The sequence below is a fragment of the Crinia signifera genome, chromosome 8, assembly GCF_055691185.1.
Source record: "Crinia signifera chromosome 8, ASM5569118v1, whole genome shotgun sequence".
NCBI lineage: Eukaryota > Metazoa > Chordata > Amphibia > Anura > Myobatrachidae > Crinia > Crinia signifera.
Window position 1 is genome coordinate 176,735,399 of NC_139224.1, and position 25,668 is coordinate 176,761,066.

At 49.4% G+C, this 25,668-nt stretch overlaps 1 protein-coding gene across 7 annotated transcripts in view; it reads right to left on the reverse strand.

Annotated features, from left to right (window-relative positions):
- The window catches only part of TTLL7 (tubulin tyrosine ligase like 7), a 191,450-nt gene extending 166,141 nt beyond the window's left edge, over positions 1 to 25,309 (reverse strand). For 2 of the 7 annotated variants that reach the window (XM_083157857.1, XM_083157854.1), the window contains exons 1-3: positions 24,960 to 25,309; positions 4,287 to 4,378; positions 3,979 to 4,105 (exon numbers count right to left, since the gene is read on the reverse strand). Coding sequence is in view for 5 of the 7 variants with exons in the window: in XM_083157854.1 (XP_083013980.1) it covers positions 3,979 to 4,012 (34 nt within the window). In the remaining 2 variants the exon portion in view is untranslated. Of the gene's footprint in view, positions 1 to 3,967; positions 4,106 to 4,227; positions 4,379 to 24,959 lie in introns of those variants that run through there. The other 5 variants (XM_083157856.1, XM_083157853.1, XM_083157852.1 and 2 more) reach the window with 5 other exon arrangements.
- Positions 25,310 to 25,668: the final 359 nt, after the last annotated feature.

A 25,668-nucleotide genomic window follows, 5' to 3' on the forward strand; every position in this document is an offset into this window, starting at 1 on the left:
AAAGAATTGAGTTCTGTCATAGCACTATCATTATATCTGACATTCGAGGAATCAATAGACTCAGGGACGGTACCAAGGGACTGGTGCATAGCTAATGTAGTACCAATATGGAAGAAAGGTAGCAAAACTAACCCTGAAAATATAGACCGGTCAGCCTTACATTCATTTTGGGGAAAATATTAGAAGGAATAATAACAGATAGTATCCAAAATTTCTTAAAAGAGGAGGAAGTGATAAGTAAGGCTCAGCATGGGTTCGTCAAAAATAGATCATGTCAGTCTAATTTAATTAGCTTCTATGAGAAAATCAGTAGGGAGGTAGACAGTAAAAACTGTTGAGGTAATACTGCTTGATTTCGCTAAAGCTTTTGACACAGTGCCTCATAAAAGGCTATTAATCAAAATAGGTAATTCAGGATTAGGGGATAAAATTTGTAATTGGATTAAAAACTGGTTGCACAATCAGGGACAGAGAGTGGTGGTAAATGGCATACATTCCAGCTGGGGTAAGGTCCACAGTGGAGCCCGACAAGGTTCAATATTGGGACCCACCTTGTTTAATATATTCATTAAAGATATAGGAAGTGACATAGTGAGTCAAATTGCAATATTTGCAGAGGACACAAAATTGAGTCAGGAAATTAACTCAATACACTACAAATGATACACTACAAAGTGACTTAATTAAACTGGAAAGATGGGCGTAAAGGTGGAAAATGCAGTTTAACGTTGATAAATGTAAAGTAATTAATTATGGGAACAAAAATGAACAAGCTACTTATAGGCTAAATGGAGTTATTATAGGGAATTCTGCTGCAGAGGCGTAGGGAGGGCGGAGCCACCGGAGCTCATGCTCCGGGCGGCGATTGGTCGAATGGCGCCGCCGGCCCGCCCCCCCTCCGCAAATGACACAATCATCACACGCAGCGTGTCTGAAACAAGCATCAGCGTGCTCAGCGCCGGCGGCTTCCCTGTCCGGCGCCTGCCCTGCTCGCCCGGTCCCTGCCGCCAAGCGTCATGGGCGGTGAGGCCGGGCGGCGGGCTGACAGTCACGCTGACCTCAGAGGCGTAGGGAGGGCGGAGCGGCGGCGATTGGTCGAATGGCGCCGCCGGCCCGCCCCCCCTCCGCAAATAACAATCATCACACGCAGCGTGTCTGAAACAAGCATCAGTGTGCTCAGCGCCGGCGGCTTCCCTGTCCGGCGCCTGCCCTGCTCGCCCGGTCCCTGCCGCCAAGCGTCATGGGCGGCGAGGCCGGGCGGCGGGCTGACAGTCACGCTGACCTATGTCGTCCTCCTCCTCTCTCTGAAGTGCTGCTGCTGCCCGGTCCAGCTTCCGGGCAGCGCAGCGTAGCAGCAGTGACACTGTTTTGACTCCTCCCAGCCAGAGTCACCTGTCTCTGACTCCCTCCCTCCTCCCTGGCTACAGCAGCGTCATCAGCCTTCCCAAGCGCTGGCTGTAGCCTGGAGGAGAAGGTGTTTTGCTGCTGCCCGTTCCACCCTGTAACTTATCCCATTATTCAAGGCGGATTGATTATTATTATTTTTTTAGCTAAAGAATGTTTTCTGCTGCTGCTGCCCTGGCCTGCTGTGCTGTATATATCTTTATATGTATATTTATATATATATATATTTATTTACAGCTGTCAGCATGTTATATAGTGCACCAGATTATGTTACAGTGTCTTATATAGCGAAGCAGATTCCGTTAGTGTCTTATATAGCGCAGCAGATTCCGTTACAGTGTCTTATATAGCGCAGCAGATTCCATTACAGTGTCTTATATAGCGCAGCAGATTCCGTTATAGTGTCTTATATAGCGCAGCAGATTCCGTTACAGTGTCTTATATAGCGCAGCAGATTCCGTCACAGTGTCTTATATAGTGTCTTATTTTTTACTTTTTTCTTTTCAAATGTAACATGCCAACACATGTTAGCCACGCCCCCAATTCATTACCGGGGGGGGGGGGGGCACGAAATATGCCCTTGCTCCGGGCACCATGGCACCTAGCTACACCGCTGTTCTGCTGTAGAGAAGGACTTGGGGGTCATCAGAGATGAAAAATTGGGCACAATGCTCAAAAGCAAACTGGACACTGGCATGCATTAATAGGGGTATGGATACAAGGGATGACAATGTGATAGTGCCTCTTTACAAGGCATTGGTGAGACCACACTTGGAATACTGTGTTCAGTTCTGGGCACCGCACCTTAAATAGGACATAAATGACTTGGAACAGGTACAGAGAGGGGCGACTGAGCTAGTAACAGGTCTGGAATCACTAGAATACACAGATAGGTTATACCAGGCTGAATATGTGATCACTGGAGAAACGGAGGCTGAGAGGTGATATGATTACTATGTGCAAATACAGGATTGGGAATCGTATGGAACTGGGAGATGATTGGTCAGTAACAGGCCTATACTTAGGACACGCGGGCATGTACTGAGGCTCGAGGAAAAGAAATTCCGTACTGAATTAAGAGGATTCCCCACCATTAGAGCAGTAACATTCTGGAACTCAAAAACTGGATAAATGTTTGGCCACTAAAGGTGGCCATACACACGCAGATTTATCTTCAGATCTGGCTGGTTGGAACAAAAACCTGGTTATGGATGAGAGCAAATGACAGTTGACCATTTGCTTGGAAATGCTGGAAAACTGACAAACTGTTACTCATCCATAACCATGTTTTGGATTTAACCAGCCAGATCTGAAGATAAATCTTACTAGTGTATGGGCACCTTTAGGGAATCCTATAGATATGACTTACTCAAGTCAGTAGTTACATGTTAGATAGGTTAAACTCGCTGGACTAACGTCTTTTTTCAACCTTAAATACTATGTTACTATGTTACCATCTAGGGGGTCTAGGAAACAGGAGAGTTAGTAATGGCAGCACCTGTGCACCAGCTAGGGGGTCTGGAAAACATGACAGTTAGCAATGGCAGCACCTGTAATAAATGTAGACTCTGTGTGAATTAATGTGTGCACTGTGCAAACTCTTTGCAGTCGAGCGAATATGTCCAAAACCCAGCGTAAGAAGTTCACCATGAACTTTTTGTGACACTGGGCGTCAGTCAGCGCAGGCTCAGCGAGAGCTCCTGGGAATACTGTATTACTTTGAGAAAGTTGTCAGCTAGACAGCGAAACGCGTCAGGTTATAGCCAATTCTTTGGAGCATATTGGATGGACTGACTGCTTTCAATGCTCCCTTTACACCTATCATAAAGACTCTGCCTGAGGAGTTTCCCTATCTGGAAGACAGCATTTGGGACACCACCACTTGCTCAATTTTGCGTTGCCTCTTCAACCGGCTTGTGATCCTGCCCTATGCAATGTGGACAGAGAACACCACAATAAACCCAGTCAGGTTCATGGATTCCCAGCATTCCAACTTCCAGTGACAACGAGAAAAACCAGGCGCATAAATGAATCCCAGGAGCTCTCACCGGACACAAGCGAGAGACCACCAAGTGCTCAGTCCAAAGTGTTAATTCTTTCAGGTGCAGTCACTTTGGTCAACAATAGCCATTGTGCAGATAATTGATCTTATTAAAAAGTTTAATAAATTTTACATTATTTTGTAATACCTAATTGATCGACCTTTTTATTATGAACACATATATTTTCAATAATTATTTACTATTATTATTTTTAAAGGCTCAGCGCTCCACTTTTCTTGTGTCGTGCACTTCCCGTAACACCGTTCCCCACCCACAGACGCCCACTTCCTGTCAATCACCTTACAAGCGGCGTGCAAATACAACATGTAGCAGGACTTCATCGCTGGAAGCCATCGCGCATACAAATTGTGGCCCATGCGCAGCTCATCGATAATAGGGCCTGAATCGGCCCCTATAAGTAGGGAATACAAGTGATCTGTCCCCTGGATCTCAGATGACCGCGTGCGGACATCCTGGTGGATCCCGTCGGACACTCCCTACACCCACCCGCACGCACTCACCGATCTCGTACTTAGTTCCGGCCACGTTGGCTGTGATGGTGCCATTCTTTCTCTTCTGTCTGAGCTTCCTCCTGTTGGGACCGTTGGGTGGGTACGGCAGGGTGGAGCTCAGCGACAGGCTGGACGAGCCATGGCAATCTTCCAAATGAGAAGGGAGATAAGATGAAAGGATTGCTCGGACATGAAAGGGTTACTCAGAAGCTGCGGGCGCATGAATACGTGGCGATAATGGAATGTATGCCAGAACACAAATGTCATACCAGACTCATTAGGCAAAGATGGCATGATGTGCGGTGATACGGCAATGTGGAGTCAGTACCGGTCGCCCGTACCCAGCTCGTGGGAACCGCTCGTCATATCATCTCCGGGAACTTCCAGGCTCCGTTACGGCATCACATAACCCAGTGGAACCTTCGGGGAGAGCAGAAAGAAACAGGTAGGTCACAGTGCAAAGGTCACCTATACATAGAGGCAGCGCCTCGCCATCACTATACCCTGTATACAAGGGGCCATCCGGACTTACTTTCTAAGCAATCTAGTCAGGGCTCTTAGCAATAAGCCCCAACTCACCCTGTGTGTACAGGCCTCTAGCACAAGATGACCTGCAATAACATGGGTGTACACTGCCGGGGCTATACCACACCTAGGACTGCATACTGCTGGGGCTATACCACACCTAGGACTGCACACTGCCGGGGCTATACCACACCTAGGACTGCACACTGCCGGGGCTATACCACACCTAGGACTGTACACTGCCGGGGCTATACCACACCTAGGACTGCATACTGCTGGTGCTATACCACACCTAGGACTGCACACTGCCGGGGCTATACCACACCTAGGACTGCATACTGCTGGTGCTATACCACACCTAGGACTGTACACTGCCGGGGCTATACCACACCTAGGACTGCACACTGCTGGGGCTATACCACACCTAGGACTGTACACTGCCAGGGCTATACCACACCTAGGACTGCACACTGCCGGGGCTATACCACACCTAGGACTGCATACTGCTGGGGCTATACCACACCTAGGACTGCACACTGCCGGGGCTATACCACACCTAGGACTGCACACTGCCGGGGCTATACCACACCTAGGACTGCATACTGCTGGGGCTATAAAAAGTGGAATAATTAGACTGAAGACAGAGAGTGGAAGTTTTCTTGAGGGGGACAATGTAATAGCAGATAATATTAATAATTATTTTTGCTCAGTATTCACTGCTGAAAGAGAGGGGAAGGGGCCACAGTTAAGTTGCAACTATAGTCAGAAAACTGAGGGAGAGACAAGTACATTTACAGAGGAGAAAGTCCTCACAGAACTCTCAAAACTGAAAGTGGATAAATCAATGGGGCCAGATGGGATACATCCAAGGATACTAAAAGAGCTTAAAGGGGAGCTGGTAAAACCAATAACAGAATTATTCAACCAGTCACTAGCTACTGGAGTAATCCCAGAGGACTGGAAAACAGCAAATGTAGTCCCACTGCACAAAAGTGGAAGCAAAGAAGAGGTAAGCAACTATCGACCAGTGAGCCTTACATCAGTAGTAGGGAAATTGATGGAAACACTCTTAAAACAAAGAGTTGTAGAATATCTCAAAACCAGCAATTTACAGGATCCAAAACAGCATGGGTTTACTGGGGGAAGATCATGTCAAACAAATCTTATTGGCTTTTTTGACTGGGTGACTAAAGTAATATATCAAGGTGGGGCTGTAGATGTAGCTTATCTAGACTTTAGTAAAGCTTTTGACACTGTCCCACATCGCAGACTGTTAAATAAACTTGAAAGCTTGGGATTGGATTCTAAGATAGTTGAATGGATAAGAGCGTGGTTGCAGGACAGAAAACAGAGAGTTGTAGTAAACGGAGTACAGTCAAAGAATAGAATAGAATAGAATCAACTTTATAGGCCATGTGTGCTTGCGCACACTAGGAATTTTTTGTGGATTACAGTGCAGCATCAAGCAGGGATGAAAAGGGGGGGAGGGAGACATTACATATATTACATAAAGACATTACAAGCATTTAATTTCTAGCTACGACTATGGTGGTCAGGTCGCCAAGTAGGGACACGTTGTTTGGCTGTTGATATTGGGATTGCATTCGCTTTGATTGGATTGTTCAGGTGATGGACGGCTAACGGAAAGAAGCTTCTTGCTGATCTGGACGTTTTGACGGGGATGGACCTGAACCGTCTTCTGGATGGTAGGATGTCGAACAGGTTGTGACCAGGATGCAGCTTGTCATTTGCGATCTTCTCAGCGCGTTTCCTTACCCTGGAGGGAAACGCGCTGAGAAGATCGCAAATGACAAGCTGCATCCTGGTCACAACCTGTTCGACATCCTACCATCCAGAAGACGGTTCAGTCCATTCCCGTCAAAACGTCCAGATCAGCAAGTGGAGTACCCCAGGGATCTGTACTTGGACCGGTGCTTTTTAATATCTTTATTGGTGATATTGCAAATGGAATTGAGGGTAAAATGTGCCTTTTTGCAGATGACACAAAGGTATGCAACAGGGTAGACACACCAGGAGGGGTAAAACAAATGATTGAGGATCTAGGCAGATTAGAGAAATGGTCAAGAGAATGGCAACTACAGTTTAATGCCAAAAAATGCAAAATCATGCACTTGGGTCTCAGAAATCCAAAGACTCAATATAGTATAAATGGCACTATAATGGAAACTACTGAGGAAGAGAGGGATCTAGGTGTCACTATTTCAGGGGACTTAAAAGCAGGTAGGCAATGTAACAAAGCAATGAAGAAGGCAAGTCAGATGCTTGGTTGCATAGGGAGAGGTATCAGCAGTAGAAAGAAAGAAGTAATAATGCCAGTGTATAGGTCATTGGTACGACCTCACCTAGAGTATTGTGTTCAGTTCTGGAGGCCATATCTCCAGAAGGATATAAATACATTAGAGACTGTACAAAGAAGAGCAACTAAAATGGTGCATGGCCTACATCACAAAACGTACCAGGAAAGACTAAAAGATCTTAATATGTATACTTTAGAACAGAGAAGGGAAAGGGGGGACATGATAGAAACTTTCAAATATATCAAGGGCTTTAACAAGGTACAGGTGGGAGACATTCTTCACAGGAAGAGGAGCAACAGAACACGAGGACATACACTGACACTAGAGGGAGGAAGATTCAGGGGAAATGCGAGGAAGAATTTGTTCACAGAAAGAGAAGTAGATAAGTGGAATAGCCTCCCAACAGAGGTGGTAGACGCAAATACAGTAGTACAATTTAAACATGCTTGGGATAAGCATATTGATATCCTATAAAAAAAATAAGGATCAAATATGGTTTGAGGTAACATGTTTAAAAAAAGGGGCAGACTAGATGGGCCAAGTGGTTCTTATCTGCCGTCAAATTCTATGTTTCTATGTTTTATACCACACCTAGGACTGCACACTGCCGGGGCTATACCACACCTAGGACTGTACACTGCCGGGGCTATACCACACCTAGCACGGCACACTGCCGGGGCTATACCACACCTAGGACTGCACACTGCCGGGGCTATACCACACCTAGGACTCTACACTGCCGGGGCTATACCACACCTAGGACTGCACACTGCCGGGGCTATACCACACCTAGGACTGCATACTGCTGGGGCTATACCACACCTAGGACTGCACACTGCCGGGGCTATACCACACCTAGGACTGCACACTGCTGGAGTTATACCACACGTAGGACTGCACACTGCCGGGGCTATACCACACCTAGGACTGCACACTGGTTGCCCTGAGGAAGATCTGCGAAGCGTACGCCGGCCACAAAGCCGTGCGGTCGCCTTGCTCGCATACCTCCTGCCCGTGCCTATACTTAGTCCTTTTCAGGACTTCTACTGTTATATTTTGTGTCTGAAATTTCCAGTCCTTATCAGGACTCTAATGTTACATACTCATGTTACTATCATGCCAGCCTTTATGTCATACATGAAAGGGACTCCGTTGAGCTCCCACGAGTAATCCAGTATTTGCTCTATTATGCACACGGCAAAACCTACTGCCGGTAATAGCTAAACTAGAGCGGTCATAACCTCTGGTTACCATAACACTGTTAATTATTTATACCTAACACTGCTCTGTCATCCGGGGTTTTAATAACCTAGTACCCCTTATACCGACCGTTTTGAACAGTCAGAACGAGTCGAGTCATTTGCAGCCAGCATACATCTGTCATAGGGTGATTGTTTCACCTAAATAAATGAGCATAACACTGTATTCTGCAATTACGGCAGTTCAACTTTATTTTGGGTGTATAATACATACTGAAACTCTGTATTAATAAATGAGAGGGGACCCGTCTGGGATAATTCTCCCCCGTATATATCCTTCAATAAAGTGTATACCAGATTGTGCATGACCTTTACTCGTGGTCTAATAAATAGTGCTACCGACCGTTAGCTCAATTAACATTTGAACTGGTTGGATAATTGACAGATTAACACTGAGCAATTGAACGGTGTGTACCCCTCACCATAAAGTGTATGTGCATTAATTACTGATTTAATTAGCAGTTGTTAGGGACTCCAATGTCCCAAAGTGCACTTTATTTAAACTGCCAGAACCTCTACCTATTGAGATAGTGCAAACCTACGTACAACTATATAGATATATATGGGACTCGAATGGGACATTTCTCCCTCCAGACAAACTCCTCAACTGCGCTTATGGTCTAAGTTACTAGCGACCTATCCGCATGAAACCATCTACTCACTAAATCTGCGGGAATAACCAGCAGTGAAACACTGTTGCTCTTTAATGTGTGTGCGTTTGTATATAATGTATTAGTGCGCGCTAAACTCCTAATTGCCATATTTTAAGGGGACATTATAAGGATATTTCCTTCCCCCACTACATGGACAAACGAGATAGTGCAAAATCAACACGGTCATTATAAAACATAAAGAGGGGACCCTTAGGGGCATTTCACCCCCCTACCACCGATTAGATCTAACACCACACAACTAGCAACTGTTTGCACCTATTTGCAACAAATAATACTCAATATTTATGCATGGTGTGGATGTAAATACATTCACACACTTTGAGAAAGAAGAAAACTCAACTATACGCAGCATATAAATTAGGAATCTCCAACCTGAGTGTATAATTAGGATTGAGTCCATACACACCAGGAGATTTGGAGATCTAACCAATCTGCGCTTATTATCGATACGGTTAAACTTTCTTGTGCATTTTTGAACAAACTGCTATTACCCCTGACACAATATCAGGGATACAACCGCATGTAGCATTCTTTCAGACACCCATTGGCACCAGCAAAGATCACCGACCATACCAACCTACACCCTACGATATCTATCATATAGGCTATTCCGGCCACCAGACACGTTAAGGGTTATTAACGAAAGGCGGTATTAGGAGAGGTGATCTATCAGATAGGAGGTACGGCGGGTAAATACCGCACGTGCATCTTTTTTAAATCACTGTACTCACTGTCTAATGTTATATGTTAGTTTGTATATTTCGCAGTTTTAAATGAACCTATTAAAAGGTATGTTTTAAGAGTCTATCAATTAATTTCCTTTTTGGTGCACCACACCTGTGACAATCCCTACCCTTTCTTCAATTATACTATACCACACGTAGGACTGCACACTGCCGGGCTATACCACACCTAGGACGGCACACTGCCGGGGCTATACCACACCTAGGACTGTACACTGCCGGGGCTATACCACACCTAGGACTGCACACTGCTGGAGCTATACCACACGTAGGACTGCACACTGCCGGGGCTATACCACACCTAGGACTGCACACTGCCGAGGCTATACCACACCTAGGACTGCACACTGCTGGAGCTATACCACACGTAGGACTGCACACTGCCGGGGCTATACCACACCTAGGACTGCACACTGCCGGGGCTATACCACACCTAGGACTGCACACTGCCGGGGCTATACCACACCTAGGACTGCACACTGCTGGAGCTATACCACACCTAGGACTGCACACTGCTGGAGCTATACCACACGTAGGACTGCACACTGCCGGGGCTATACCACACCTAGGACTGCACACTGCCGGGGCTATACAACACCTAGGACTGCACACTGCCGGGGCTATACCACACCTAGGACTGCACACTGCTGGAGCTATACCACACGTGGGACTGCACACTGCCGGGGCTATACCACACCTAGGACTGCACACTGCCGGGGCTATACCACACCTAGGACTGCACACTGCCGGGGCTATACCACACCTAGGACTGCACACTGCCGGGGCTATACCACACCTAGGACTGCAGAGTACAGGGAGAATCAGGCCAATAAATCACTGCGAGACACTATGTAATATGGGATATTTGTAGCAATCTAAGGGCCCTATTTATCAATCTGCAGCGAGAAGGCCAATACTGATGCACTAGCAGCAATGGGATAGGAGGACGCACGGTGTAACCACAGAAGGGGAACGAAGCGGAGAACACTTAATTGTTTTGTTCTTTGTAGCTTAGACCTTCAGGAAATATTCCGCTTCCCCTTCCACCCCACAGAATCGATGCCACCTTACAGCAACACATAAGCTTTCTCTGATACAAGCAGAAGACATTTCCCAGCAGCCATAAAACTGATTAACGACCTGCCTCAGCCATAAATACCGACCGTCACTGGTTCTGTCCAATCAGCATTGCAAAACCCATAGCGATGGAGAGACACCACAGAACACCGATACTGTACGGGCGGCGATAGTGGGAGACAAAGGGCTGATTCACACCTGATCGCTGGGCTGCTCATTTTCGGAGCCCTGCAATCAGGTCTACGCCACAACGCCAGAGGTATATCCCCATGTAAGCCTGGGAATTGCTTAGCACAGCCTTGCAAATAGCTGCAAATCCATCCGCAACTGACTCACCATGGAACAATCCCCAGTGTAATAGAATCAGGCTGATCGGGGGCGGAGCTGATGTCACATGACTTCCCCTCACACACCTGGCCACGCCTGTGTATTACCTGACACTCCCAGATAACAGCCGCTCACCATGTAATGATTCCCCAGTGTGTGCAGTCTGTGTGTGTAGCCCAGGACTTACTCAGCGGCTGTGATAGAATCAGGCTGATCAGGGGCGGAGCTGACATCACATGACTACCCCTCATACACCTGGCCACGCCTGCGTATTACCTGACACTCCCAGATAACAGCCGCTCACCATGTAATGATTCCCCAGTGTGTGCAGTGTGTGCGTAGCCCAGGACTTACTCAGCGGCTGCGAAAGAATTGGGCTGATCAGGGGCGGAGCTGACATCACATGACTTCCCCTCACACACCTGGCCACGCCTGCGTATTACCTGACACTCCCAGATAACAGCCGCTCACCATGTAATGATTCCCCAGTGTGTGCAGTGTGTGCGTAGCCCAGGACTTACTCAGCGGCTGCGAAAGAATTGGGCTGATCAGGGGCGGAGCTGACATCACATGACTTCCCCTCACACACCTGGCCACGCCTGCGTATTACCTGACACTCCCAGATAACAGCCGCTCACCATGTAATGATTCCCCAGTGTGTGCAGTCTGTGCGTAGTCCAGGACTTACTCAGCGGCTGTGATAGTATCAGGCTGATTGGGGGCGGAGCTGACGTCACATGATTTCCCCTCATACACCTGGCCACACCTGCGTATTACCTGACACTCCCAGATAACAGCCGCTCACCATGTAATGATTCCCCAGTGTGTGCAGTGTGTGCGTAGCCCAGGACTTACTCAGCGGCTGTGATAGAATCAGGCTGATATACACAGATATATAACATGTATACAGGGTATGTACAGGACAAGTGCCTCTTTATTATACTGTGCAGCTCATCACACGTACTTACCAGGCCCACTGAAACACAGAGATGGTCTCTGACATAACAAGACATTTGCCGATACACCCCCTAACAAGACGAAGCATGAGCCCAGGGGATGAGGTCATGTGATCAGGCAAGCAGTAATTACTGCGGCTCCTGACACAGACAGTTCCATTGTCTCTGTTGTTATCAGTGAGAATCGCTGCTGAGGAACAGACACACGCTCCTGTAACCAGCCACTAACTGCGCAGGAGGAGACCCACTATCCCCCACTAACTGCACAGGAGGAGACCCACTATCCCCCACTAACTGCACAGGAGGAGACCCACTATCCCCCACTAACTGCGCAGGAGGAGACCCACTACCCCCCACTAACTGCGCAGGAGGAGACCCACTATCCCCCACTTACTGCACAGGAGGAGACCCACTATCCCCCACTAACTGCGCAGGACGAAACCCACTATCCCCCACTAACTGCGCAGGAGGAGACCCACTATCCCCCACTAACTGCACAGGAGGAGACCCACTATCCCCCACTAACTGCGCAGGAGGAGACCCACTATCCCCCACAAACTGCACAGGACGAGGCCCACTATCCCCCACTAACTGCACAGGAGGAGACCCACTATCCCCCCACTAACTGTGCAGGAGAAGACCCACTAACTGTGCAGGATGAGACCCACTATCCCCACTAACTGTACAGGATGAGACCCACTATCCCCCACTAACTGCACAGGAGGAGACCCACTATCCCCCACTAACTGTGCAGGAGGAGACCCACTATCCCCCACTAACTGCGCAGGATGAGACCCACTATCCCCCACTAACTGTAAAGGATGGGACAGCACAGCTCTGCACGGTCAGTTTCCTGCTTTGCCTGGCTCTGGGCAGTGGGTGAAGACAGGGACACCATTAGTTTCTGGCTCTGGGCAGTGCGTGATTACAGGGACAGCGTTAGTTCCTGGCTCTGAGCAGTGCTTGATTACAGGGACAGCGTTAGTTCTTGGCACTGGGCAGTGGAGATTACAGGGACAGCGTTAGTTCCTGGCTCTGGGCAGTGGGTGATGACAGGGACAGCTTTAGTTCCTGGCTCTGGGCAGTGGTGATTACAGGGACAGCGTTAGTTCCTGGCTCTGGGCAGTGCGTAATTACAGGGACAGTGCGTGATGACAGGGACAGTGTTAGTTCCTGGCTCTGGGAAGTGGTGATTACAGGGACAGCGTTAGTTCCTGGCTCTGGGCAGTGGTGATTACAGGGACAGAGTTAGTTCCTGGCTCTGGGCAGTGCGTGATTACAGGAACAGCGTTAGTTCTGGGCTCTGGGCAGTGCATGATGACAGGGACAGTGTTAGTTCCTGGCTCTGGGAAGTGGTGATTACAGGGACAGCGTTAGTTCCGGGCTCTCGGCAGTGGTGATTACAGGAACAGAGTTAGTTCTTGGCTCTGGGCAGTGGTGATTACAGGGACAGCGTTAGTTCTTGGCTCTGGGCAGTGGTGATTACAGGGACAGCGTTAGTTCTTGGCTCTGGGCAGTGTGTGATTACAGGGACAGCGTTAGTCCCTGGCTCTGGGCAGTGCGTGATTACAGGGACAGTGTTAGTCCCTGGCTCTGGGCAGTGGTGATGACAGGGACAGTGTTAGTCCCTGGCTCTGGGCAGTGGTGATAACAGGGACAGCGTTAGTCCCTGGCTCTGGGCAGTGGTGATTACAGGGACAGGGCTAGTTCCAGGCTCTGGGCAGTGCATAATTACAGGGACAGCGTTAGTTCCTGGCTCTGGGCAGTGGTGATTACAAGGACAGTGTTAGTTCCAGGCTCTGGGCAGTGCATGATTACAGGGCCAGCGACAGTTCCGGGCTCTGGGCAGTGGTGATTACAGGGACAGCGTTAGTCCCTGGCTCTGGGCAGTGGTGATTACAGGGACAGCGTTAGTTCCTGGCTCTGGGCAATGGTGATTACAGGGACAGCGTTAGTTCCTGGCTCTGGGCAGTGGTGATTACAGGGACAGCGTTAGTTCCTGGCTCTGGGCAGTGGTGATTACAAGGACAGTGTTAATTCCAGGCTCTGGGCAGTGCGTGATTACAGGGACAGCGACAGTTCCGGGCTCTGGGCAGTGCGTGATGACAGGGACAGCGTTAGTTCCTGGCTCTGGACAGTGGTGATTACAGGGACAGCGTTAGTTCCTGCTCTGGGCAGTGGTGATTACAGGGAAAGCGTTAGTTCCTGGCTCTGGGCAGTGGTGATTACATGGACAGCGTTAGTTCCTGGCTCTGGGCAGTGGTGATTACAGGGACAGCGTTAGTTCCTGCTCTGGGCAGTGGTGATTACAGGGAAAGCGTTAGTTCCTGGCTCTGGGCAGTGGTGATTACAAGGACAGCGTTAGTTCCGGGCAATGGTGATTACAACAGGGACAGCGTTAGTTCCGTGCTCTGGTCAGTGGTGATTTCAGGGACAGCGTTAGTTCCGGGCTCTGGTCAGTGGTCGATGACAGGGACAGCGTTAGTTCCGGGATCTGGGCAGTGGTGATGACAGGGACAGTGTTAGTTCCTGGCTCTGGGCAGTGCGTGATTACAGGGCAGTGTTAGTCCCTGGTTCTGGGCAGTGGTCGATGACAGGGACAGGGTTAGTTCCGGGATCTGGGCAGTGGTGATTAAAGGGACAGTGTTAGTTCCTGGCTCTGGGCAGTGGTGATTACAGGGCAGTGTTAGTCCCTGGTTCTGGGCAGTGGTCGATGACAGGGACAGTGTTAGTTCCGGGCTCTGGGCAGTGGTGATTACAGGGACAGGGTTAGTTCCTGGCTCTGGGCTGCTGTACCCCCTGACAGAGGAATATGGCAGCCTGGACAATGTGTGCTGACATTACACGCTATACTGGGCAGACATCTCTACATCCTAACTAAATACTTTTAGGGACATCACAGATGCTGGCTGCATGTCCCCCGCAGGTCTTCCAGATTTGGGGTGTGGCTGGTGTGTACCCTCCCATTACTAACCAATAACACATTTCTGTGTGTGTTCCAAGCGCAGACGTGACAGATAAAGCGTGCAGCGATACTAATTACTCTATTTGTAGCTCATGGGAGAACATGACACATCAAAGCCCCAGATTCCGCAGCGAGATGTTCCCCAGACAGAACATAAATACCACACGCCATCGGTTCATCCCCTGATATCACGGCTGCGTTCCCTGGCACATGGCTGCTCTGTGAACCCTTCATATAGATCGCTCAGGTCCGAACGTGGGGCTCTGAACATGCGCGGATACCCATATGTGGAAGCCCAGGGAGCGAACGCCTTTGCTGAATGGTGGGCACACACTTGTGAACACAGGTGTGCCCATACATCCTCGGGTCAGGCGGCTGGCGGCACAAGTAATGTGTAAGCATCACATGCTAGTGTGGGGATTCGCTCGGCAGGGGAGCGTGCATTCAGTGGAGCGAATATACGCTGCCTAGCAAGCAGGTCTGAATCAGACCCACCGTTGCAATATGAGGACATGATTCTGTCCTGTGATTTCCAGAGTGTAGAACACACAGTGGTGGTCATTTACTATATCAGTGCAAAGCCAGCCTTGGAAGGTGCTGCGGAGGAAGGTGCTGCAGGGGAAGGTGCTGCGGGGAAAAGTGATGCGGAGGAAGGTGCTGTGGAGGAAGGTGCTGCGGAGAAAAGTGTTGCGGAGGAAGGTGCTGCGGAGGAAGGTGCTGCAGGGGAAGGTGCTGCGGGGAAAAGTGATGCGGAGGAAGGTGCTGTGGAGGAAGGTGCTGCGGAGTAAGGAGGAAGGTGCTGCGGAGGAAGGTGCTGCGGGGGAAGGTGCTGCGGGGGAAGGTGCTGCAGCGGAAGGTGCTGCGGCGGAAGGTGCTGCGGAGTAAGGAGGAAGGTGCTTCGGAGGAAGGTGCGGCAGAGGAAGGTGCTGCGGGGGAAGGTGCTGCGGGGGAAGGTGCTGCTGGGGAAGGTGCTGCGGAGTAAGGTGCTGCGGTGGAAGGTGCGGCAGAGGAAGGTGCTGCGGGGGAAGGTGCTGCGGCGGAAGGTGCTGCGGGGGAAGGTGCTGCGGAGGAAGGTGCTGCTGGGGAAGGTGCTGTGGGGGAAGGTGCTGCGGGGGAAGGTGCTGCGGGGGAAGGTGCTGCGGCGGAAGGTGCTGCGGGGGAAGGTGCTGCGGAGGAAGGTGCTGCTGGGGAAGGTGCTGCGGGGGAAGGTGCTGCGGGGGAAGGTGCTGCGGAGGAAGGTGCTGCGGAGGAAGGTGCTGCTGGGGAAGGTGCTGCGGCGGAAGGTGCTGCGGGGGAAGGTGCTGCGGCGGAAGGTGCTGCGGGGGAAGGTGCTGCGGAGGAAGGTGCTGCTGGGGAAGGTGCTGCGGGGGAAGGTGCTGCGGGGGAAGGTGCTGCGGAGGAAGGTGCTGCGGGGGAAGGTGCTGTGGAGGAAGGTGCTGCAGGGGAAGGTGCTGCGGAGGAAGGTGCTGCGGAGGAAGGTAGCCGAGAGAAAAGCGAATGCCTGGATTCAGTGCGTCATGGCGGAACATCTGGCGCACATCGCAGTTAGCCGCTGTGCAAATAAACTGAATATTGTACTAAGCAAAAAAATACTGCCTGCCCCGCCCAACTCATCTCCTTTCTCCAGTGCGCACGCCTGTGGTTACACAAATGCCGCCATCCTGACACAGAAATGAAGATGCATTGTAGCGGCTTCAGTCCGGAAACAAGCTCCTGTGACTGTGACAAGTGGAAGGTTTATATGTTACCAGGGCCGGTGCAATGTTTCTCAGCGCCCTAAGCATAACCCCCACCACCACCACCACCACCACCACCCCCCACTCGGTGCTCTCCGGCTATGAAGGAGAAGGAGCTTGTGGTGCTCTCCAGCTATGGAGGAGAAGGAGCTTGCGGTGCTCTCTGGCTATGGAGGAGAATGAGCTTGCGGTGCTTTCCGGCTATGGAGGAGAAGGAGCTTGCGGTGCTCTCTGGCTATGGAGGAGAAGGAGCTTGCGGTGCTCTCCGGCTATGGAGGGAAGGAGCTTGCGGTGCTCTCCGGCTATGGAGGAGAAGGACCTCACGGTGCTCTCCGGCTATGGAGGAGAAGGAGCTCGCCGCGTTCTCCGGCTATGGAGGAGAAGGAGCTCGCCGTGCTCTCCGGCTATGGAGGAGAAGGAGCTTGCGGTGCTCTCCGACTATGGAAGAAAAGGAGCTTGCGGTGCTCTCCGGCTATGGAGGAGAAGGAGCTCGCCGTGCTCTCCGGCTATGGAGGAGAAGGAGCTCGCGGTGCTCTCCGGCTATGGAGGAGAAGGAGCTCGCCGTGCTCTCCGGCTATGGAGGGAAGGAGCTTGCAGTGCTCTCCGGCTATGGAGGAGAAGGAGCTCGCGGTGCTCTCCGGCTATGGAGGGAAGGAGCTTGCAGTGCTCTCCGGCTATGGAGGAGAAGGAGCTTGCAGTGCTCTCCGGCTATGGAGGAGAAGGAGCTTGCGGTGCTCTCCGGCTATGGATGAGAAAGAGCTTGCGGTGCTCTCTGGCTATGGAGGAGAAGGAGCTTGCGGTGCTCTCCGGCTATGAATGAGAAGGAGCTTGCGTTGCTCTCCGGCTATGGAGGGAAGGAGCTCGCGGTGCTCTCCGGCTATGGATTAGAAGGAGCTTGCAGTGGTCTCCGGCTATGGAGGGAAGGAGCTTGCGGTGCTCTCCGGCTATGGATTAGAAGGAGCTTGCAGTGCTCTCCGGCTATGGAGGGAAGGAGCTTGCGGTGCTCTCCGGCTATGGATTAGAAGGAGCTTGCAGTGCTCTCCGGCTATGGAGGGAAGGAGCTTGCGGTGCTCTCCGGCTATGGAGGGAAGGAGCTTGCGGTGCTCTCCGGCTATGGATGAGAAGGAGCTTGCGGTGCTCTCCGGCTATGGAGGGAAGGAGCTTGAAGTGCTCAGAAGTCGATGTTGCATGAAGTTACCCTGTTATTCTTCTATTGCCCCTCAGTGTCTGCCCTAGCCTGCAGAGTTACCCTTCTTCCCAGCTATTGGCCAGTACCCATTATTCAGGGTATCCGCTACAAGGAACGCTTGGCCACCGCCATTTGCGTGCACTGTATCTGTCGCCAATGATTGCACAGTAATTTGTAACACAATGGCGTTAACCTTTGGAACCAATTAAAACATTAAAGGGAGAGGAAATGGAAAGAGAACATGAGAAGTGACTACAGATAATAACTATATTAGAGGTATATAATTAATATTTGACACAGTTTAATAGTATAAAAGCTATGAAGTCACTTTCACGCTTATATTAGCTTATTATATAAACACTGCCCCCCCGGCCACTCTGTGACAGATGACGTATATTACACCGATTGCCTGTCACCGCCCAGCGCACAGGGGACTCACTTCTATTGCTCCATCTTCCACCTGAAAATCTTGGACGGAGGAGAACTCCATGTGATTATATCCCATAATGAGCAGAGGGATTTTGGGGTAAACAGGGTCATAGGTTAGAACCATAAGTAGACGTTTTAGTGCCCTGTACCAGAAAAATAATTGGTGCTCGCCCCTATGTTCAAAAGGACGTGGCTTCATGCACCCCTTTTACACCAATATCCCTGGTCTTTGAACATGGGAGTTTCCAGGGTTGGACCCAGCTTCATACCCCATTTACACAGCACTGTGACCCAGGTCGGACCCAGGTCTGCGCCGTTTACACTGAACCTGGGTCAGCTCTGCTTTTCCCAATAGATGACATTAATAATGTCCATTTCAGGACTGGTAAACTGCCATCCAACCTTCTCTCAATGATTTAAAATAAAAATTAAAAGACCTGACTAGTTAGCATTGAAAAATGTTGGTTTGGTTATTTTGTCAAATATTTTTCAAAAAGTTTTATTCAGTGCTCAAGCACACATAGCAGTATAAAAGTGCAGCATCTCCCATGTGCTCCCCCCCAGCCCCCTTCCCCTGCAGCAGCAGACTGGTTCTCCCATGTGCTCCCCCCAGCACCCCCCCCCCCCCCAAAAAAAATAATAATAATACAAATGATACTTTATCCAATTATGATTTCTGATTGCACTGCCCGTATCCTTCCTGGCTGCTGTATTTTGCCACTGCAGCGCACTGTGGAAAGGCGTCCAGCACTTCTGGTATCCCTTCAGCATTACCCGAATGTCCTAACCTGGGTTGGGACCATTTACACCGCCCACGACCCAGGACCAACCAGTGTTCAACCCTGGTCAGTACCTCGGTAGGAGACCAGTGTTACTGGACCTGGGTTGGCCCCTTTTACACCAACGCTGACCTGGGTCCAACCTGGGTCTAACCTGGGTTATGCCTTGGTGTAAAAGGGGTATTATACACAGCAGTGTCCCTTACACACAATACATCACAAAGCAGTGTCCTGTACACACATTACACCACATAGTAGTGCCCCTTACACACATTACGCCACATAGTAGTGCCCCTTACACATATTATGCTACACCATAATGCCCTATTATTATTATTATTAAATTTTATTTATAAGGTGCAGATTAGAACAACAGAGTGTATACATAACTAAATTTAACAGAAAACGCAAAACTAAAACAGAGCACAAGTAACAATTAGCAGCACCCTTAGTACATAATACAGCTGAGATGTAGGGAAGCAAAGAAGTTGTCCACATGCTACCAGGGGAAGATTGTCATTGATAGAGATCAATGCGCACATTACACCAGAGCAGTGTCCCTTACACAGCTTACACCACAAAGCACTGTCTCATACATACATTGCACCACACATTAGTGTCTCTTACACACATTTGGCCACACAATACTGTCTCTTACACACATTATGCCACACAATAGTGCCCTTACACACACATTATGTCACACAGCATTGTCCCTTACACACATTATGCCACACCATAGTGCCTTACACACGTCACACAGCATTGTCCCTTACACACATTATGACTCACGGTAGCATCCCTCACACACATTGAGCCACATAGAACTGTCCCTTACAAAGAGTATGGCACAGGAAAGCCCCTTATACACATTATGCCAGGTAGAGCCATAACTTCATTACTCCTTCTCTCTGCTCTCTACCCCCCCCCCCCCCCCCAGGTGCCTGGTACACAGCTGCTATTATACATTACAGCTATAGCTGGCTCACAGCCTGCATACATAGGAGAGCGATTGCGGGTGGATACGGTTGATGCGCCCACATGGCAAATGAGCTGAGCACCATTTACACCACCCTACCAGACCTATGGCTGATAATAACTCTATAGGTCTTTCTATCACTAGTTTGCTGTGGGAAGGGGGACTAATAAATCCAGTCACACATTGATCACATTGATGTGGCCACCCGGGTCTCTTCCAGGTCCAGACACAAGATTCAGTGATCTGTTCACATTATGACACTCGGTTTGGGACGATATCTTGGAGGTCTAGGGCTGCATAGTGCACTATGCTGCACAGAGACATTAGGAACACAATGAGTGCACAGTGGGAATACACGCTTCTGCCCCTCCTATCTCCATTCACAAAGTGATCTGATAATCCCATGGAGTGCGAGTCACCAGCACCACCTGCCCGTGGGCTACCTACAGCACGGCAGACACCCAGGTGACCTGTTCCGGCCACTGTAACACACAGGCTGACAGTTAGGAAGTGAGCTGTTTACCTTTGTGTATCCTGCACTTGTCACGCACTTGCTATTGATACAGCTGCACAAACCTGTAAGAAATCCTTCACAGGAACATCGTTCCCTAGCGACACCGGACTCCGAAAGACAAATAAGGAACATAGGGCCTGATTCACCTTTACTCGGTCCACTGCAAATTCGCTGCAGTCACCGATGTTTCGGGTAGGCACATGCGTACGGACTACTTAGCGAAAGGGTCTGAATCAGGCCCATTATTCATCAGCGCTCGTCAGAGAGAGGTCAGGTGTAGAAAAAGGGGATAATGCTCCCGAAAACAGCAAATGAACATTAAAGTTTATGGACAGAGCACGAAGCAGTTACGGGGAGAATGGACACAACCACGGATACACCGGCCACACCGGGAGAGAGCCAACCAGCCGCACTCACTGGCCAATAGCCATGATCCACACTCACCTGCCTACGTGTCCAATAATGATACACATCCACAGGACCGCTACATGGCATCAGGATGGGAGCTTGACATGATCAAAAAGGTTGACACAAGCAAAAGGTCAACATGCGTTGTTCACTTTCTGGTTCCATGTGGAAACCTGCTGACATGGGCACGGTATAAGTGTCACCTCGCACTAATATAATCCATCTATACGCCTACTTGGATCATGAAGTCAGATAAAGGTGGTAAAAAAATCATGAAAAAAACATGTTGACCTTTATGTGCCGATCATTTCCATGTTGACATTTTGCTTGTGTCGACGGTTTATCAAAGTCGACCTAGACTATGACCTTTTTCATGCCTGCCGACCAATAGTGGCCCACCTACTGCCTATGAAGGTAATTACCGGTGACCGGACAGCGGACTATGATTGGGAGCAGTGAGGTGCGCTGAGCGCGGTACCCAGCCTGAAGCCGCGGGGGGGGGGGGGGGGATGCCATACACTAACGGGGGGTCCACAGTGACACCAGACAAACATGAAACGCTCATGTCCACCTTTCCCGGGATAACCCCTCTGCGGGATCGCAGCATCTGCAGCAGCGCAACAACACACACATTCTTCACAACATTTCTGCAAAATGACTTCACAAAGCACCACAGAGAAATGGGGCACAGAGCTTACAGTCTACTACAGAGAATAACTTCCAATAAGATATTATCCCTTTATAATTGCTCTGAAATGATCTATGTAGGGGATATACCAGGGCTGGGCAATTGCGGCCCTACAGATGTTGATGAACTACACATCCCAGCATGCCTTGCATCAGTTTCAGCATGGCCACATAGCAAAACTAATGCAAAGCATCCTGGGATGTGTAGTTCATCAACATCTGGAGGGCCGCAATAGCCCAGCCCTGGGATATACTGTAGGGATAACACTCAAATCCCTGGTAGCAGAGCTGTCACAGAGCTTTTTATTCTAGCAAAATGTGTAAACAGGTAAATACACGGCAAAACCAAGGTGCTCTCAGCAGTGGCGTAACTATACGCCCGCAGCCCCCGCGGTGGCGGGGAGGCGCTGAGGGGCGCCAAGGGGGCTGCGGGACTATTATTAGTTACTCACTGCCAATTTCTGCTGATGACTGCGCCTGTGCCGGGTCCCAGCTCTCCCGGCTACTGCTGCAGCCAGCGCTGCTAATACAAAAAGAAAATGGAAAAGGAAAATGGCTGCCCCCATATTGCAGACAGTTTTTCGTCTGCTGTATGGGGGCAGCCATTTTCCAAGTGTCACTTCTCAGTACTAGCAGCAGCAGCCGGGAGAACCGGGACCAGGCGCACACGGTCGGATGCGGCAGGAGGTAAACCAACCCCCCCTGCCGCCGCACAACACCCCCCGCACCCCGGCTCCCCTCCACGCTCCCCGGCTCCCCTACACACTGAATGGCAGCACAGGTGGGGGGGGGATTTGTTTACCCTAGGGGGGCGCCCCCCTGCATTTTCGGCGGGGGGCGCAAATTTATTAGTTACGCCACTGGCTCTCAGCTGAAAGTCGCCCAGTGTGTATGGGCCTTAACAGTCCCCATGTACCACGCCTTCTGTGCTGTACACCGCTGCGGTACCTCTGCACCATTCTATCATGGAGGAAGATTGTATAGAATAAATACAGGGACAGGATTCAGCCCTAGGGATCAACCCGATGAGGTGCAAGTTGGCGAGTCGTTCTTATGGCTGAGAATTAGATTAGGTTACGTAAAGGTGTGAATGATGTAGGACAGGTACGTAGAGGTGTATATGATGCAGGACAGGTATGTAGAGGTGTAAATGATGTAGGACAGGTATGTAGAGGTGTACGTGATGTGGGACAGGTACGTAAAGGGGGAAATGATGTGGGACAGGTATGTAGAGGTGTAAATGATGTGGGACAGGTATGTAGAGGTGTAAATGATGTGGGACAGGTATGTAGAGGTGTAAATAATGTGGGACAGGTACGTAGAGGTGTAAATAATGTGGGACAGGTACGTAATGGTGTAAATGATGTAGGACAGGTGTGTAGAGGTGTAAATGATGTAGGACAGGTATGTAGAGTTGTAAATGATGTAGGACAGGTATGTAGAGGTGTAAATGATGTAGGACAGGTACGTAGAGGTGTAAATGATGTAGGACAGGTACGTAGAGGTGTAAATTATGTGGGACAGGTATGTAGAGGTGTAAGTGATGTAGGACATGTACGTAGAGGTGTAAATGATGTAGGACATGTACGTAGAGGTGTAAATAATGTAGGACAGGTATGTAGAGGTGTAAATGATGTAGGACAGGTATGTAGAGGTGTACGTGATGTGGGACAGGTATGTAGAGGTGTAAATGATGTGGGGACAGGTTTGTAGAGGTGTAAATGATGTGGGACAGGTATGTAGAGGTGTAAATGATGTGGGGCAGGTATGTAGAGGTGTAAATGATGTGGGACAGGTGTGTAGAGGTGTAAATGATGTGGGACAGGTATGTAGAGGTGTTAGTGATGTGGGACAGGTATGTAGAGGTGTTAGTGATGTGGGACAGGTATGTAGAGGTGTAAATGATGTGGGACAGGTATGTAGAGGAGTAAATGATGTGGGACAGGTATGTAGAGGTGTAAATGATGTGGGACAGGTATGTAGAGGTGTAAATTATGTGGGACAGGTGTGTAGAGGTGTAAATGATGTAGGACACGTATGTAAAGGTGTAAATGATGTGGGACAGGTATATAGAGGTGTAAATGATGTGGGACAGGTATGTAGAGGTGTAAATGATGTGGGACAGGTGTGTAGAGGTGTAAATGATGTGGGACAGGTATGTAGAAGTGTAAATGATGTAGGACAGGTGTGTAGAGGTGTAAATGATGTAGGACAGGTATGTAGAGGTGTAAATGATGTGGGACAGGTATGTAGAGGTGTAAATGATGTGGGACAGGTGTGTAGAGGTGTAAATGATGCGGGACAGGTATGTGGAAGAGTAAAAGATACAGGACAGGTATTATATACAGTACATCTATAAACATCTATATTTATTACATCTATACACATCTATAACCAGTACATCTATACACATCTATTACAGTACATCTATACACATCTATATACAGTATATATATATATATATACACATCCCCAGTATATACCAATATCCAGGTATGAATTATTCATTGCAAAAGAAAAACTGAAAGCTCATCAACATTCACATTCAGGGCCAGATTCTCTAAGTGATAAAATGCAGAGTAATAAACAGCCAGCCAATCAGCTCCTGTCTGACATTTTTCAAACACAGCCTGTGACATGGCCGGTAGGAGCTGATTGGCTGGCTTTTTATCACTCTCCATTGTATCACATTTGAAGCTTACAGAATCTGGCCCTCGGTGTGATACTGTATATACACTCAGAGTGATAGCCATACATACACACACACATAGACACACACATATACGCACTATACACACAGGCAATCCAACAAGGACACACTCTACACACAATTACATTAATGCAAAGACACACATACATACTGTTTATAAACTCAGTGTGACAGTTATACATACACACATACACAGACACACACATACACGCACTACACACACACACAATGCCAATCATATAGACAGATATATACATATAATGACAGTAATGCAGAGACATACATACATACATACATACATACACACACACACACACACTCAGGGTGATACTAATACTAAGAAACACCTTAACACACAAGTGTATATTCACTACACACACACACAGACATACTGACAGTAAGAGACACACATACACACACACAGAGTGAAGGAGACACAAAGTCACACAGAGTGATAGTAATACAGACACACACACACAGATTGGTAGTGATACAATGTCACACAAAGACACACAATCTGGAATAGTATAAGCACAGCAGCGACAGATACATGGGTGCAGTTGGGATGGATATATATATATATATATATATATATATATATATATATATATATATATATATAATACACTATATGCCCCCTCCCTCCCCTGATGCTGATTCATGCAGCCACCATCCTCCTCATCCTCCCCCAGCTGAGGGCCAGGGGGCTCTCACTCCCTCACTCACCCGCCAGACCTCGGACAGACAGAGGAGAAGGGATGGAGGTTCCTGGTCCCCGGAGCTGACACTCTGCCTGCCCTGCGTTATCCCTCCGGACAGCGGAGCTCACTGCAATCCGGGACTGCACCACTGCGCCCGGGAGAGGGGGGGATGTGGTCACGTGAGGGTGACCCGCGGGTGTGACGCGCGCCTGACCGGTGACTGTCCCTGGGAACCCCGGCCTGGTATCGTGGGGATGATCCGGTCGCCGGTCTCCGGTGACTTGCGGGGCGTTACACCCCCCTCACCGACACACAGATGGTACGGTCCGCGGCTCCCAGCTTGGAACGCAAACAACGGTACCTAGCAACAGGGAGTGGGCCCCTAGTAACAGGGACAGGTGTAGGGGGTGGGCGGGGGCACCTATGTGACGTCACTGCAGGTGTGCCCTCCCCCAGCCTGGGTACATCATGTATATATACTGTATTATGTGTCTGACCTGTACCCTGCAGTCCCTGCTTTCCTGGGGCAGTCCCGGCTTCTGTGTGATGTCACTGTACAGGTGTGACCCCAGCCTGGGTACACCATGTATAAATACTGTATTATGTGTCTGACCTGTACCCTGCAGTCCCTGCTTTCCTGGGGCAGTCCCGGCTTCTGTGTGACGTCGCTGTACAGGTGTGACCCCAGCCTGGGTACATCATGTATAAATACTGTATTATGTGTCTGACCTGTA